The sequence below is a fragment of the Buteo buteo genome, chromosome 22, assembly GCF_964188355.1.
Source record: "Buteo buteo chromosome 22, bButBut1.hap1.1, whole genome shotgun sequence".
Classification (NCBI taxonomy): Eukaryota; Metazoa; Chordata; class Aves; order Accipitriformes; family Accipitridae; genus Buteo; species Buteo buteo.
The window spans coordinates 20,489,998-20,506,013 of record NC_134192.1 but is presented as its reverse complement, the minus strand read 5'-3'; the positions used below and the strand labels follow the sequence as shown (position 1 = coordinate 20,506,013).

At 35.6% G+C, this 16,016-nt stretch overlaps 1 protein-coding gene across 1 annotated transcript in view; it reads left to right on the top strand.

Annotated features, from left to right (window-relative positions):
- Nucleotides 1-16,016, top strand: part of PCDH11X (protocadherin 11 X-linked) — a 376,686-nt gene that overhangs the window by 37,173 nt on the left and 323,497 nt on the right. Inside the window, exon 2 of the mRNA XM_075054565.1 lies at nucleotides 13,804-14,387. Coding sequence (XP_074910666.1) covers nucleotides 13,848-14,387 — 540 coding nt within the window. The 5' untranslated portion in view covers nucleotides 13,804-13,847. The remainder of the gene's footprint in view (nucleotides 1-13,803; nucleotides 14,388-16,016) is intronic.

Sequence of the window (16,016 nt, the reverse complement as noted above, 5' to 3'; positions counted from 1 at the left end):
TATGCACTGAGGAATAATATGCCTCCTCAAACTCTGTCAAAAAAAGACAAAAATCTGTGATACGTGGCACACAATAAAAAAAAAAATCCCATCACTAATGCTGGTAGTAGCAGTAGTGAATGAACTACTGATGATATACCCGCTTCAACTGACTCATAGAGAAACATCACTGTGAGACATTAGACTGCCTCGAGGAATTCATCATCTCTGGATATCGGAATATAGGTGTAATGTGCTGCGTCACATAAAATACAGAGGAATTTTATTAGGCAAATAGACCTGCAAACTTAAGACACCATATCACACTCTTTTTATATACTGGCATGTTTGAAAAAATTCAAAATATCTCCTAATACTTTACAGTATACATGGGACTAACAGCATTAAGTTCCAGGAAACTATTCCAGTAATCCTGTTAAAACTTCCGATATTTTGTTCCTTATGATTATGTCACAACAGAAATTGTGGCTACTTTTCAATACCACAATGCTTTAATACTTCCAGTTCCTATACCAGAATAGATAATTTTCTTTGGGAAATTTGATCTAGTGCACTTAATACATATCACATATAATGCAACACTGGAATTCTGATAGATTTTAGTAACAAGAACACCCAAGTTTTCTTTACTAAACGCTCAGGGTTTGAATTTTTTAAGTTCTGAGCATCTATTTTACTGGAAATTATTAGGAGTTCTGACTGACAGTTACATTGTCAGAGGTTAAAGATTTGAAACGTTATTATTTTCTCTATTAATTTAATCACAAATCAATATTTCTACTTCTTATACCAATAATTGATGGAACAGTTAATCTTATCCCTGTTGTTGTTCTATCTTGTGATGCAACATACAATTACGTCCTTGTGTCACTTGCAGTGATCTTGCTTAAGTCATTCAAAACAACTTCTACATTTAAAGCAAAACATCCATTTTCTTGGTAGGTCTTGGATTTGGAGGCATAATTAGCTCATGTAAAGCAACAGTCTATCTGATGTGTTTTCATGACATTTCTATTACAACCCTAATACAAACATCTAATTTCCAGAAATAACCAAAAAGCCTTTGGTCATTTCTAGTTGACTGAAACAGGCAAAGTCACCAAAATGTGAAGCATGATAAAACTTACAAATGACACCGTATTTAATACAGTCCCATGTTATTCAAAGAGTCTCTGTGTTGTGATTACTTCAGCTAATAGGCTAGTATGTGTTTTGTGGTATTTTTTGGTGCTCTTTTCTGTCTTTCTTACATTTAAATAATAAGCTGTTATCAAGTGGTGAAGTCACTCCATTTATATGCAAAATTAGGTTTTTCACTTGGGTTTGTGGAGTAGGGACATGACTTTTATACAAAACAGAGGAAGAAGAATATACATCTATTTGAAACGTTAATCTAATCATTGTTCACATTATTCCTTTAAGATTTTTCCTCATTTAATTCCTACTTTCAAGAACTAATATTCCATTTTCTTCAAAAATGTTCTGTGCACTGTACCAGTAATGATAAAATGCATCATGGGCCCATGATATTGTGTAAGAAAATGCGCTTCAATATGATTTTTAAAAGCTTTTTCATGAATATCAGTGTCCTACAGGACTCTGATACACAGATGTACACAGTTCTCATTATTAATGTAGTTATGACTTCCCCCTCCTATTAAAAACCTTTTGAAGCTGTTCATCCTCTTGCACTATGTCAGAAGAAGGAGAATGGATGGGAAATAATATCCCAAAGTTTTCTGTTCTACATTACAAGCCTGAGTCTATCTAGCCACATCACTTGTGTCTGGACATCATTGACAGTAGGCTGACACACCAAGTCAATGGACACGCAGATTTCTAGCTAGAAATATTTTGTCCACATTACAAACCCCCTTTTATTTCATCCTAATTGTTGGCAGGTTTCAGTGAGGATGCAGTGAAGAAATGCAAACGACACATTTTCCATTATTTGAGTACAGTCTATGAAGGAGCTATAGTATCTTCATAAAGTTTATGGATCTAGGCAAAACTTTAAAAATCAAGTTTCCTGAGATTCTGCTAAACATGAGCTTTACCATGGCAGGCTTCAGCCAAAAGCATAGCTTGTTTTGATCCACCCTAACATATGTAATAAAATCTAAAATTAAGTATTCAATGCTGACACATAACAGTCTATGCAAATATTTAATAAAGTTGTGTTGTTGAGATATGTAGGCTCTCCCACTTTACCCTTAACTTAAGGCATTCAATTTCCAGAATAGTTCCAGCAAATTTTGTAAACCCTACAGAAGATGCCACGGATTTCAGTGGGCTTTGAATCAATTTAATATAAAATTGTTGACCAGATCCTCCACTTTTTAAACCATATTTACTATACAGGTAAAACAAAATTTAAAGTACTGAATCAAGCCCTGCACATCAAACTGCTGTAACACATTTTAAAGTATCCCTATAATTCTGTTTTCTCCAATTTACTGAGTATTTTTTGTACAAGTAGTCCAACTGATTTTTGGCAGCTGCTTTCTCCTGAGTTTAAACAGCTATGCTCCATCATTTCCACTGGATAATTTAGTTTTCAATCCCCTTTCCAGAATCACTTTAGTGTAGTGCTCCTGGCACAGAATTTCAGTGCTTTGAGAAGCAATCCATGTGTTTGCAATCTCTACAGCACTTTGGGGATATGTCAGGAAGGGAGGTGCTATGCACTAGAAAGTATTTTACCAGAACAGTTAGATGATTCCAGTGTTGTTTTGTTTTGTTTTTTAAAATAACAGAGAAAAATACTCTACATTTTTGTCTATATAAACTATAGAATTAAAGAAGTATTTTTCTTATATATCAATAAGGTATGATACTTTTTACTAGTAAGAGAAATTTCTTTAAAATTTACATTATTTCACCTTTCAAAAGTTGGTATATCTTTAATAGTCATGCATATGCTAATATTAAGTTAATGAAAGTTCAGTCCTACTCCATTAGTATATAAAGGATTAAGTTAAATTTAGTTGCAATCTTTGCAAAATTAGCTATATTTCTTCTGTTTGAAAGTTACATCAAATAATGTGAATTTTTTTTTTCAGAAAGCACAGTATAAAATAATTATTATTGTTATTACTATCCTTAATTACTTGCACCGTATCAACATATTGAAGCAAAGGTCATTTCAAGCTACAAATGTAGTAAGGACAGAATTCCTCCTTAGGACTCCTCGAAGAACAACAGGTAATTAAAGACAGAGTTGTGTCACAAGGAAATGATCAAATTATATTACTGAATTTGATTGAATTTTAAATACAAATTTATCTATATTATAATATCGTAAAAGAGAAATGTATGCTTTTAATAATGTAAGATATGAATTAGTAGGGCTTGATCTTAATCCTTTTAACTATAACCAGCTGTGATCAAGCTCTGATGCTTTTGGTCTCCCACTTAATAAATCGCAAGAAATCCTTTATCAAACTGCTTTTCATTTTCTTTTATGTATGTTTATTTCCTGTAGTTAGTAGAGGAAAAAGGGTGATTCACTTGTCCCTCAGAGAGCATTTTTTCTAAAGCCACACTATCCGCAGCTGCTGTTGCTAACACCTTTTATGTATACAGCACCTTTCACTTTGAGTGATCCCCAAAGTGCTTTATAGACTCTAAATACAGGGATTTTTTTCCCTCGTACCACTGAAAGCCTGTACCAGCAGCGCTGCACTGAAGTGGCTCTGGGAAAGGCAGCACAGAACAACCTCTCCAGCCGACCCTGCGAGACACCCGCCGTTACGTAGACCAGCCTGTGGTAACTCGGGCCAGAACTTGCAGAGAATTCTTAAGTGCTTACTCGTGTAAAAGTTCACAGTAAATCACACCCTCTTTTTGCCCCGGTTTTCTTCATCTGCATACCTGACGCGAAAGACAATACACACACCTGTGCCGCAGCTTCTACCCATTACCTCTGCTATTTACCCTTCATTCATGTTCGTTAGGCAATGGTACCTGACGGGCTGCCTTGTCAGGCGACGCGGGGGGGGAGAACCCCCGGTCGAGAGATGGCGGCGGGAACCGCCTGAGGCAGGAGGAGGCGGCAGCAGCCGCTGAGAGGACCCGGCAGCCCCGCCCGCGCCCGGGAACCTTCCAGAAGGAGGCGGCGGGGGCACGTGCAGCGGCGGTCCGCGCTGAGGCGCCGTCCTCGGGGCTCGTCCTCGGGGCTCGTCCTCGGGGCTCGTCCTCGGGGCCGCCGGGCCGAATCCGGCGCCGGGGTCCGTGAGGCTGGAGCTCGTCAGCTGTGGTATTGCCTCAGTCTTCCCGCGGTTTCTGTTACAAGAGCTTCCAGAGCTGAAGATGGCGGCTCTGTCTTGGTGTTCAGGTGAGGGGAAAGAAAAGGTTTCCCTAGGAGCCGCCTGAGGGGCTGTAGAGGGAGTGGTGAGCCCTTAAGCTAGCCTGACCGGGAGGAACTGGTCTGACAGGACGGCGAGCGGAGGGACATTTACTTGTAATGGGTTTTTCCCTGGTTTGTCTCAAATTGTTGGGTTTGTTTGTTTGTTTTTGTGAGTTTGGTTTTTTTTTAGTTGTTGTTGTTGGTTTTGGTTTTTTTTCTCCATAACAGAACTATGGTCTTGGTTTATATTCTAATGTAACTTATCTTCAGGTGGTCTTGTTCTTCCCGTGGAATAGCCTTGCTCTCAAATCGTATTATTTTGGGAGAGTCTTATATTACATACTGAGATTTTTTTTTTTCATGTAGTATATTTATTAGATGGGTTCAGTTAGCTAAAAAATGTGTTGGTTGCTTCCCTGCTATTTGGACCCATGCATAAGTTATGACAAAATTCCTTCCAACACGTGCAGTTAGTTCTCGTGTTCATGGTACTCTTAGAGATTCCATAGTTGAGTTTATGATTTATAAATATGTATTCTTATGTATTGTATCTCTATGTTACACATGACAACTTTGGACAAACATGGTGATTAGGCTGTTAATTGGTGAGATATATACTAAGGTGTAGAAAACCTTTTTTATGATGTATTTTATATTTTAAACTCTTGACCAGTACCTTTTAGTCGCAATCTCACATTTAAGCTATCTTTAAGAAGAACGAAAGATCCTGTATGAAAATAAGTAGCTATGCTGCCACTGGATGAAAAACATACTGTTTTGTATCTAAAGACTTCCATGGAGACTATGCTATTGTTAAAATTTTCTTTTTTGCTGTACTGTATAAACTTCTGCTTGAAGAAAAAAGATTGGATAAGAAATATGTTGTTTCTGTGAAGTGTTCACAAGGATGAGTGTAAAATCACCTGAACCACTTTCTTCCCATTTTACCAAGAAAAAGAAAATAAGTTATTTGATGCTTAGCTAGTTATTAATTACAATAATAAGTTATTAAATACATTAGTTAAGGACCACATAGTGTATGAATTTTGTATGTTTTAGTGTCATCCTTCACCAGCCTTACAGCATCAGAAATGGAACACAGTGTCTGTTTCCAGACAGCCTGATGGGAGGTTGGAATAAAAAAATACTAAAATGTGTTCTATATGTGCTTTGTTGCTGTAATCTCCTGGTCCTGTTTTACGTAGACATGCTGATAATTTGCTGAGCTGGAATTATGGTTGAAGTTCAGCTACAGTTTTCCTTTCAGGCTTGGACTACTGTAAGAACTTGTTGCAAAAACCTGTGAGAGTAATTTCACAGGACACTCAGCCTTCTCTGGGTATGTTATGCTGAGACAGAGAGAAACTGATGGAAGTTGTCGTGGTTTAACCTGAAACCAGGACAGAAGTATAAAAGTTTAAGCGATTGAAAAAGAAATATGTAGAAAAAGTAAGGTTCTGGTATTATTTGAAGTCTAATACATGAATCGTGACACCCAAGAGAACTTTTTTCCTTCAGGAATTTGATGCAACTAGTGCAATATTCCACATATCCTGGGTTTAACAAGAATTACAAAATATAAATAGAAGTGTTTTTCATTTTTTTTGGGGGGGGGGGTTTGTTTTTTTTTGTTTTGTTTTTAAACACAGGACTTTTAAAAAAGAAAAGATGACAATGTATATTGCTTTTGGTTTTCTGTAAGTTTTCGAAACAGTGTTCTCACAAATGGAACTTTCGGTTAAATGAGAAGTCTAAGTTAGCGTAGTTACATCGTCTCTGTTTTGAACTGAAGGGGAGGATGGAGGAAGGCTGCTGACTGCTGCTACTCTAGAATGTTGTTATGTATATGACTGGACTGTAGGCAGAATTGTATTTAGTATAAGTGGGTAATAGACAATATAGCATTGATCTGTGAGCAGTATTCCTGTCCTTATTCAAAAATACTTGAATTGCGTAGTAGGCACTGTGAAATGTATTTTTCTACTATTCGATAATAGAAGTTATTAACTGGCAGTGAGGCAGTAAAGCAAAATGCATTATGTATGAAACAGGTGATCTTGACAATTGCCATTTCAAAGGATTTGACACAAGTGACTAAAATCAGATTTACTTCCATTTTTAAATAAATAATAATGTGTTTTTAAATTGAAATACATCCAATGATCACATATGTGGTTTTACATAAATTCTTATTATGATATCGCATTCTCTTGCCAGTAGTTCATGGATGACTTTTCTTTTGTTTGCTTTAGCAGAGATTTAATTTTCAGATTTGAGGCATGAACAGATTTTCAAGGACCAAAACTAGAGCAATTTTCACTTGATTTGTAAAATGTATTAATGTGTACAAACACAAATAAAAAATGAAGATGACATTATGAATCATACCATTAATAAGTTGATTTTTTAAATTGTTTTTGAAAGTCAGTCATAGAATTTTAGTGAATATATAATTGAATTTGTAGAGCAATATTGTGTTAGCTTTGGAGTTGTAACATTCAGCAGCTTTATGGAGGATTTGTGTGCTGGGTTTGGTGGTTTTTGTTGTTGTTGGGTTTTTTTTTTTTCCTATTTGTTCAGGTATTCCAGTGTTTCTTTCTAAGAAAATGGAAATAGTCATCCTTATCAGGGAGATCTTCACCTTTTTGACAAGACTTCTGTTCTCAACTTTTAGCTTTCTATGCAGCTTTGGTGCAAAACTGTTTCACTGCTAATAGCAGGACTATCTGTTTCCTAATGTTACATGTATATAGATAAATTTGATACTGCATATTCTTACAGTTTTATGAAATAAGTTACAGGATATTAAAATATTTGCTGAGTGGTTGCTAGATGCATTTTCCAAAACATGGACTGTACTGACTATTTTAGTAAAAAAGACTTCAGCTTTACAGGGATTAATTTGAAACAATTAAAATAAACTACTCTTTGTGCCATATACCAATGTGATTGAGTTCAGTTTGGCCGTTCAGCATGCTCACTGCCTGTTGTGTATTTATAGTTCTGTTTGCTGTTTCCAGCATCTTCATGCAAGTTTTAATGAGCTTTATTCTATTAGTTGCAGATTAATATCGGGAATATAGAATTCTGTTTCAGTAAGAATTTATCTAATGCTTGTTTTCCATACCCTGGCTGCTGCTTCATGTGGCTGCTAGAATCTGCCTTTTGGTCATTAACTTTTTATTCCTTCAAGTGAAGAGTATTTCTTACCCCCTGTGATGGGAAAAGTAAAAACAAACAAACAACCAAAAAACCCCAAAACAACAACTAAAAATATTCTAAAGCAGTGAAGACTGAATCAGGAGATCATGCGGCTGTAAGAAACTTGTGGCTCACACTTACTTAATTCTTTTGTTGACTTAAATGAATGTGGGGTGATGTTTTCTCCTGGTGATAAGAATTTCCAGTTTCATTTTTTTCATCACTGGAAAAAAATCAAATTAAAGAAATCTCATTGAAGTCAGTACCATCACACTAATAAAAAATAGATCAAAGAATAAATCAGTCCCTTAGTGGATTTAGAGTAAAATCATATGAGGGAATGAATTTGAAAGCCTTGATAATATAACAAATTGTCTGTTTCTCTTTGAGGTAGGTCTTTTTCTTTGAATATGATAATGAAATATACTATGTAGGGAGTGGATCCTGTGGATAAATATTGATGGCTGCAAAATATATATGTTTGAAACTATAGAGTGTGAAAATTAGTTTAGGTCTTTTGTTGTCATTTGTGCCTGGCCTTAAAATATTAGGGGGATTCCTGTCAGGCAGCAGCTTTGTAGTGTTTCTTATTGTCATCAGAACTGGTAAGAAATACCAGTAGAGTCTCTACCTTTTCAAAAAAGTTAACCACCATCAAAACTGGCCAGTTCCCTAAATGAAACATGGTATGTGTGGCGACAAAGGGTAGACATTACTGTGTTCAGCTATGTTAGTGACTTACAGCAAAAAAATCCACAACAACCAAAGCACCAAACACTTAACAATCTGCAGTACCAGAAGAGATCCTACCTAACAATCCAGCAACTGAGGTCTACAGGATAAAGTTGAAATCCATATCAACATGACTTGGAAGTTCAAAATCTCTGGCATGTAGTATAGAAGTGCTTAATTATCAATGGACACTTTAGAGGGAGTCTTTGTGAACTGGAATAGTTGCAAATAGCTCTCTCTTCAGGTAAACAACATTATAATTGTGCTATTGACTGACAAATAGAGCCCACATCATGGGGATGTTTTGCTCTGAGAAACACTGTTTTAACACAGGGATGTAAATACTTTTATTTAAGAAGTCCACGGTGGATTAGCAGCAAAGGAAAGGGATATTGTATTTAAAAAGTGTGGTAAACTAGCTAAATTTGTCCATGTAATTAAAATAGGTTCAGGAATATGAAGGTAAGAATGGGAGTGACATTTTAAGGATTTCTTTATTATGATTTCAATATTGGTATATTGATATAGTTTTGGACTTCAGTGTAATATTCCTAAATTTTTGAAATGGTCTATTATACTTTTTTCTTAAAACTTGATATAGCAGTTACAAAATATTACTACAGCTTGCTTATTCCTACTCTAAGTCGAATATGAACCTGGGTATCAAGAATTAGTGTTGCTTTTTAATCTGAAGTGGACACCTGAACTCTTTACTGCATTTACTACTTTTCTGTGATCCTCTTGAGTAAGAAATAGCAGTTGAGTCCTGTAATAAGCTACAGGAATTCTGACTCATGTGGGACCAGATAGAGCCTTGTGTATAAAGAACAGATTTAGATTCTACCTTCACATCATACTCCATTAGGTAGTCAAAGTTTTTATACTCCGTCTACTTCTCAAGGTATGATTTGACAGCTGCTAAATGAAGATAATGATGAGCAATTATAATATTTAAATTTGTGCCATTAATATTTAGTATATTGGACAAAAAAGGAGGTATATTTAAGTGCCTAGATACTCAGATGAAAGAGAGCAAATCTCAAATTGTTTTTTCTCCCCTCCTACCCTCCATTCTGTCCATCTGGGCCACTTGCCTTACTAGTTACAGAAGTCAGCAGTACAGACATCAATGCAGTCTTTTGAAAGCTGGGAAAATGGCTTGGCAAGCTTAATGTTACCTTCTGTTAAACAATTTTATTTGTTCTTAAATTTTTTTAAAAGTGTTAGCGACTGCTGGAGCTTATGAAAGGTCCTTTAGAGTTGGACTACTCTATTTAGCCTTCTATGCTTTTATTTTTTTTTTTGCCTCTATACTCCAGTCATTAAGAAAGCCTGTTTCTACACACTGTACTGTGACTGCCTTTCTGCCCTGTTCTTTCTTTTTTCCTTTTTGTATTTGTATCTTGTCTGTCTGTCTTAGTTCATCTCTGACTACTTCCACCATCCGTTACCATTCACATGGTCTCTTTTCACAATTTCTCTTAATGTCCTGTTTTGTCCAACTCTGCCATTTCCATTTGCACTTTCTTTAGCCTTTCCTTCACTTTTGGATTTGTATTTATATTGTTTTCCCATTTTGTGGTATGTATATTTACGATATGTAAACAAATATGAGAGACATATTAAGTAGTGTATGTCACTGGAAATACCCTCATTTTGTAAATGTCTTTCAGAATGATGCTTGGTTGCTAGAAAGTACCTCATGCTCTTTCTTTGCGTTGCTGTTGCCATAGTATTCCTATCAGTGCTGTGGCACAAATGACAGGCAACATACAGCTATGACTATATAAATAGGTTGCTTTAAGAACAACACTTTCCCCATGGCATGCTATGTTCCACTATATATCTAAGCAGAAAACTTGAGTCATGTTGGTTTTTTTTTTCTCCTTAAAGGTCTAGAGCTCTAGAGCAGTTTTTTAAAGGCAAAACTGTTCCTAGAATTGTTTAGAAAGACAGGTAAAGACCATTTAAAAATAGCGTATTCTACAGAAGTTCAAGAATTGTAAGTCGTGGTTGTATTTTCTACTTCGAGACAAAACAGTTATCTGATAAAACTCATAACACTACCTATTATGTGTCTATACCCTTTAGTAGCTCAGAAAAATCTGTGGTAATAAAAGACATTAAAAAAACTCATGTTAGCATTTATCTAACATGGTTTATAACAATGATGTTCTATTATTTCCATGTTTTAATGAACTTTCTTTAATATGACACAAAAATAGTTTTAATAGAATGGTTCAAACTTTGTTTCATTTAAAAAAAAAAGTAAATAAAAATATGCATAGTAATGTTCTCCTGACAAACATCTTTGAGTCCTGCTGTTGTTATTTTATAATCCCTAGAAACTCCACCGTGCTTGTAACTGTGGTTATAGGAATTTTTATCAGTTATTTTTAATGTAAATTATCTACTGGTACTATCACAACTTTCAGGATTGATGCAGGGGATTTTTTCATGCACTCTTTAGTCAGTTTGATTTATATACTCATCCTCAAATTGCTTTGTAAAACTTCATAGATAAAACACAAACTTTTGCTTTGAGTTTGACTGAAATTTCCTGTGTGTTCAAAAGGAGAGAGAGAGGAGCAGTGCAGCATTAATAACCTTGTTAATAATAAAAATATTTTTTATAATGCGAGATTATTTATTTGGAAGATACATATACATGACTATACAGTATTTTTATATTATTATAATTTATAGGTAATCCTTACATGAATATTGTCACAGAATTTGGGATAAGGACTGGAATTTGGTTTACAATTATGGTTGGCTTTTTTTTTTAATTTCCTCCCCTCAGAAATGAACTGTACATTTAAAATATTACTCTGTAAACTTCAGGATGTGAAGTTGTTTTTTCCTGTTTTGTTATTTTTCAGTTTAACTTCTAGTAGAGAAGAAAAAGTAGTGGAATAGTGCTTTCCAGTATGCATGGAACATGCTACCATTTTGAAGTTTTGCTTTGAGGGAAACATTTAAATATCAACTCTTCATTGTAACCCATACATTTTTATTGGTGTTTTTCATGGAAACAATGTAAATGTATTCATTTTTGTATCCACTATTATTAAATGTACTTTCCTGAAATAAGAGCTTTCTGCAGGTTGAATGTACGTGGGCAATTACTTTAGTGGGGTGACAATTGCTGGAAATGTATTTACAGAAATATAAGACAGATAGAATCATAGTAGGCAAACTAATATATTTGTACAATATCACCACAGTTCTTTCATTAAACTCATGCTGCTACCATAGTGTTACCATTAATGATAATCAGTATCTGCTGATGACTTCCTTACTTACAAATTTAGAGATTAAAATTATAATGGATTTATAAAATCGCTGTTTATAGTACACTGTTTCTTCACTCTTGAATGCCTGTTTAGTGTTGTATTGTGCCTTATACTGAAGTACTGCAAATAAGTCAGTGAATTACTAAAATACCACAGGTAATGCGTTAACTCTGCCACATAAACTGCATATCCAGTTCTCACCCATGTCAGCAATCTCATTCAGGTTAATTGAATTACTCCAGTGAGCAACGCCTTTTTTCATAAGTGAAGACTTGCAGGATTGGATTTTTATTTTATGTTGCTCCTTTTGTATAATCAAAAAGCCAGCAAATGCTTTACAGTTAAATCATGCTGATGTGGAAAGATACACCGTGCAGATCTAGTGGGAATGTTCTTTATCTGTTACTTACTCCCAATCAAAAGCAGGTTGCAGAGTTTAAATGGAATAGCAATATTAATTGTTCTTAATCTGTTCCACTGCAAAGTCAAATGTTTTAATGTAAATTACCCTGAAAGTGGTACTGCTGAAAGGCAGTAACTAACGGGTGAAGGCAATTACTGGCTTCAGTAACTTTTCAACCACTGCAACTTGATCTGCAGGAGTAAATCAATCTATGCTATGACAGGGAGAATAAAATCGGAAAAGGCAGGAAAAAAATTACATTTTTACCTGCACAATGGAAAGAATGTAGAAGAGTTAGTACAGCTATACGTGAAACAGATGCTAGGCTGGTGGAAGCTAAAATGTCATTGACAAAAAAAAAATAAAATCATTTTAGATGTAACTCTTGAACATCTACCTTACAGAAATGCTATCCTAGATTATCCTAAATTCTGGAAGGGTAGAATTATGCAAAGCTTAAGCAAAGCAGTATATTTTATACATGGAGTTCAATAGTATGGCTTTTTTCTAGAAGTTATCAGCTGATGGCTGTAGGTACATAGATATCTATATGTACGTATAAGTCATCCCGTTCTACTTCCATCTTTCTGGAGGTGGTTAAGAGTCTTGAGAGGATAATATATTGTTATTCAGAAACTAGTTTGAAAAGTACAGAATTTTCTTCAGCCCAGAACAAATCTGTATCTCACTTTAAAGGTATTGGTATCTCAGAGTACTTAGCTGATACATGAGCAGACATCACTAGATTTAAAATTATATGAAATTTCTTACAGTTCATTCTACAGAAGATGTATTAAATATTGTTACATACCAGAAGGGAAATTACTGCTGCATAGTCTATCTCTTTTTTTTTTCATTTTTCTTTTTTTCCCCTAAAATCAAAGAAAGAAAAAGAAATCTCAACTGTCTTAGAAATCTCAACTGACTTGGAAATTAATGACAAGTATCCAAATAGAGATTATCTGGCAATATGGTAGGCAGTTGGGGAACTAAAAGGGTTACAAGTTTACCCTTCTTGCTGGGAAAAGTCTTTTAGCTTTCGTTCTACATTGAAAACTTCTGATGTGGTGGTGTTCTTCTGTGTTGGAATTTGTACACTGCTCTTAAGACACATAATCCAAATTTCAGTGAATTGAGTACTAATATCTGATCAAATCGGATCTTGTCATCTTAAAGAGACTGCTGTATTAGTGTCCCTGTGTTAGATTTCCACCCGTTGTTGGCTGAACTTCACCACACTCCATCTAGATAACATTTTCTTACCAGTTTAAGTCCCTGTATTAAAAATAGCCATATTTCTTGGCTGTTAACAAATATTACATAATTTTGTCAGTACAAAACTTGGGGGAAAATTAAGACAAGTGTTTATGGTTTCCCATCTTTGAGCAAGAGGTATAAAAAGATCTGGTTCTCAGCAGATGGTTGCTTGCAAACTTCTTACCTATTTTTTTTCTTTGGAAACAAACAAAAAATTGAGGACAATGTGGCAGAGGGTTCAAAGGAAGGGGTTTTCTTAAGAAGCAAAGGAAAATCGTATGCTGGAAATAGGGATTTTTTTAGTTATTATTTGTTCATTCATTCTGATCCAGTTCTAAGATTCTTACCTCAGTGTTTAGTAAACAGTTTTAAGTAAAAAATTGTACAAGAAATTTTATACATTTTATGAAGGATTGTTAAGTCAAATATCACTTTACTAATAGGGTTTTCAAACAGTTCAGGTTATTTGCTGTAGGAAAGGTACTCCTTTCCTGTCTCTATCACTTTAGAACACAATATCCTGTGATGTTTTAAGAATTTTTCTTTATTTATTTTTCTTTTTCCAGCTACTCTTGGTGTTCTACACAAATACTCATTAGTCATTCTGGAGATGGACTTGCTGTCTGGAACCTACCTCTTGGCAGTCTTATTAGCCTGTATTGTATTTCAATCTGGCGCACAGGAGAAGAATTATACCGTGCGGGAAGAACTGCCTGAAAATGTCCTCATTGGCAATTTGCTCAAGGATCTTAACCTAACGCTGGACCCAGATGTACCCCTTTCCTCGCCACTACAGTTCAAGCTTGTGTATAAGACTGGGGATGTACCGTTAATACGGGTGGAGGAGAACACTGGTGAGATATTCACAACTGCAAACCGCATAGACCGAGAGAAGCTGTGCTCTGGCATCTTCAGTGAGAATCGCTGTTTTTATGAGGTGGAGGTTGCTGTTTTGCCTGATGAAGTTTTCAGACTGGTCAAGATCAGATTCCTAATAGAGGATATAAATGACAATGCCCCCCTCTTCCCCTCAACAGTTATTAACATCTCTATCCCTGAAAACACAGCAATTAATTCTCGCTATTCTGTCCCATCTGCCATTGATCCGGACATTGGTGTGAATGGTATTCAACATTATGAACTCCTTAAGGTGGGTTTCTTCTGTTCTTTTATGTTATTGTTTGCCTTACTGTCTTCCCACAAATGTTGCCAGTCCTCATCAACCCATTAGCAATGTGAAGCTGTGTACCACAGTAGTGGTACCCTGCAGATACCTGTCTCAAAATGTTAATCTATATCCCTGAGTGCATTCTAGTGTGTCATATCTTCACTTTGTGGAAAGCTGTTTATGTATGCGTATGTCTGTCTGTGTAACAGTGTGATGAAACATGCATGTTTTCATGAACTCTCTGCCAGCATTCACAGTGTTTGTACGCTTTGGCTAACAGTCTTCTTAGAACATTAAAGGTGTGTTCTCATTGCCAGCAGTGTGACAGTGCCAAGTGCAACAGTATTTTGCATTGGATTCATGTCTCCCTCTTGCATGACGGTTAGATTTGAGCAGTAGAACTTACCTCAGAAGCTAATGTGATGTGATCGTCATCTGTATACTGATGAGCTATTATTCCAGAATGAAAGTCCATTTGTCAAAGCAGCTTTGTAATGTTTGGGTGGGCATAATGTCTGAGCAGGAGAAAGTCCAAGATGTGCATGAATCCAAGGATAGTAGTGCCAGTGGCCTTGTAAGAGTGGGTATTTCATATTCTTGCTTCTTTTACTCTTTCTAGCAAGAACAGGAGAACTGCAATTAGGGAACAAAAGAATAATATGTAAAAGTGTGGTGTGTAACAGTGTGTGATTGCTAAATAAAGGATTACTTTCATTTGAGCTCACTTCAGTAGAGAGTTTAGAACAAGAAAGGAACTTATCCTAAAACTGTTGGATTATTATGTGGGAAGCTGAAAATGTCTTCACTTCCCTTGATTTGGAATAGAGAACTATTAGGTAGTTTGCTCAGCAACCGATCTGACACCCTCGTTACTGACTGGAAGAATATAGACTATATAGACCAATATATTGCTTGATTGACTTGAGAGCTAATATTCACTGATATCAGTACTTACTAGCAATTGAATAAAAATAAAGTACTGCCTTATTTTAGCTCTTAAATTGCTTACAACCTGAAGTAGATGTGGCAGTGTGGGTGCTAACTAGTGACAAAGACATAAAGATCTCTTTCAGAAACCTGCATCCCACTGGACACTTCTGGTTAGCTATCTAAAAAAAACCAAACCAACCTACATATATATGTCTATCTGCTCTCGGTGTAACCTAGGAATTTAAAACTTTTCAAGAGCTTACTACAGAGTCTGAGGTCTTTGTAGTGAGTGCTTTAAATTCCTGGGTTATACTGAGAACAGATAGATCTACGTGTGTGGGGTTTTTTTGATAGCTAACTGGAAGAGTCCAGTAGGATGCAGTCTTATTTATTTGGCATTTCAAATGAGAATCTGGAGAATGAGTAACAGCATATTAAATAACCGTGGGAGTAGAAAATAATAAAAAAGCCAGGGCTACAGACAAAATGTGGCAAAATAATACATGGTCTGAATAGAGAAATGTTAGTTAATATATCTGAGAAAAATGTGCTGTTATTCTAGGATAAAGGAAAAAAATAGAAAACAGTAAAATCAGGAGTCCCTGGGATTGAGTGAGCAACAGTTCAGATCACCACAATAGCAGTCGTGTTTTGTGAGTTTATTTTTGGACTGTGTGTTCA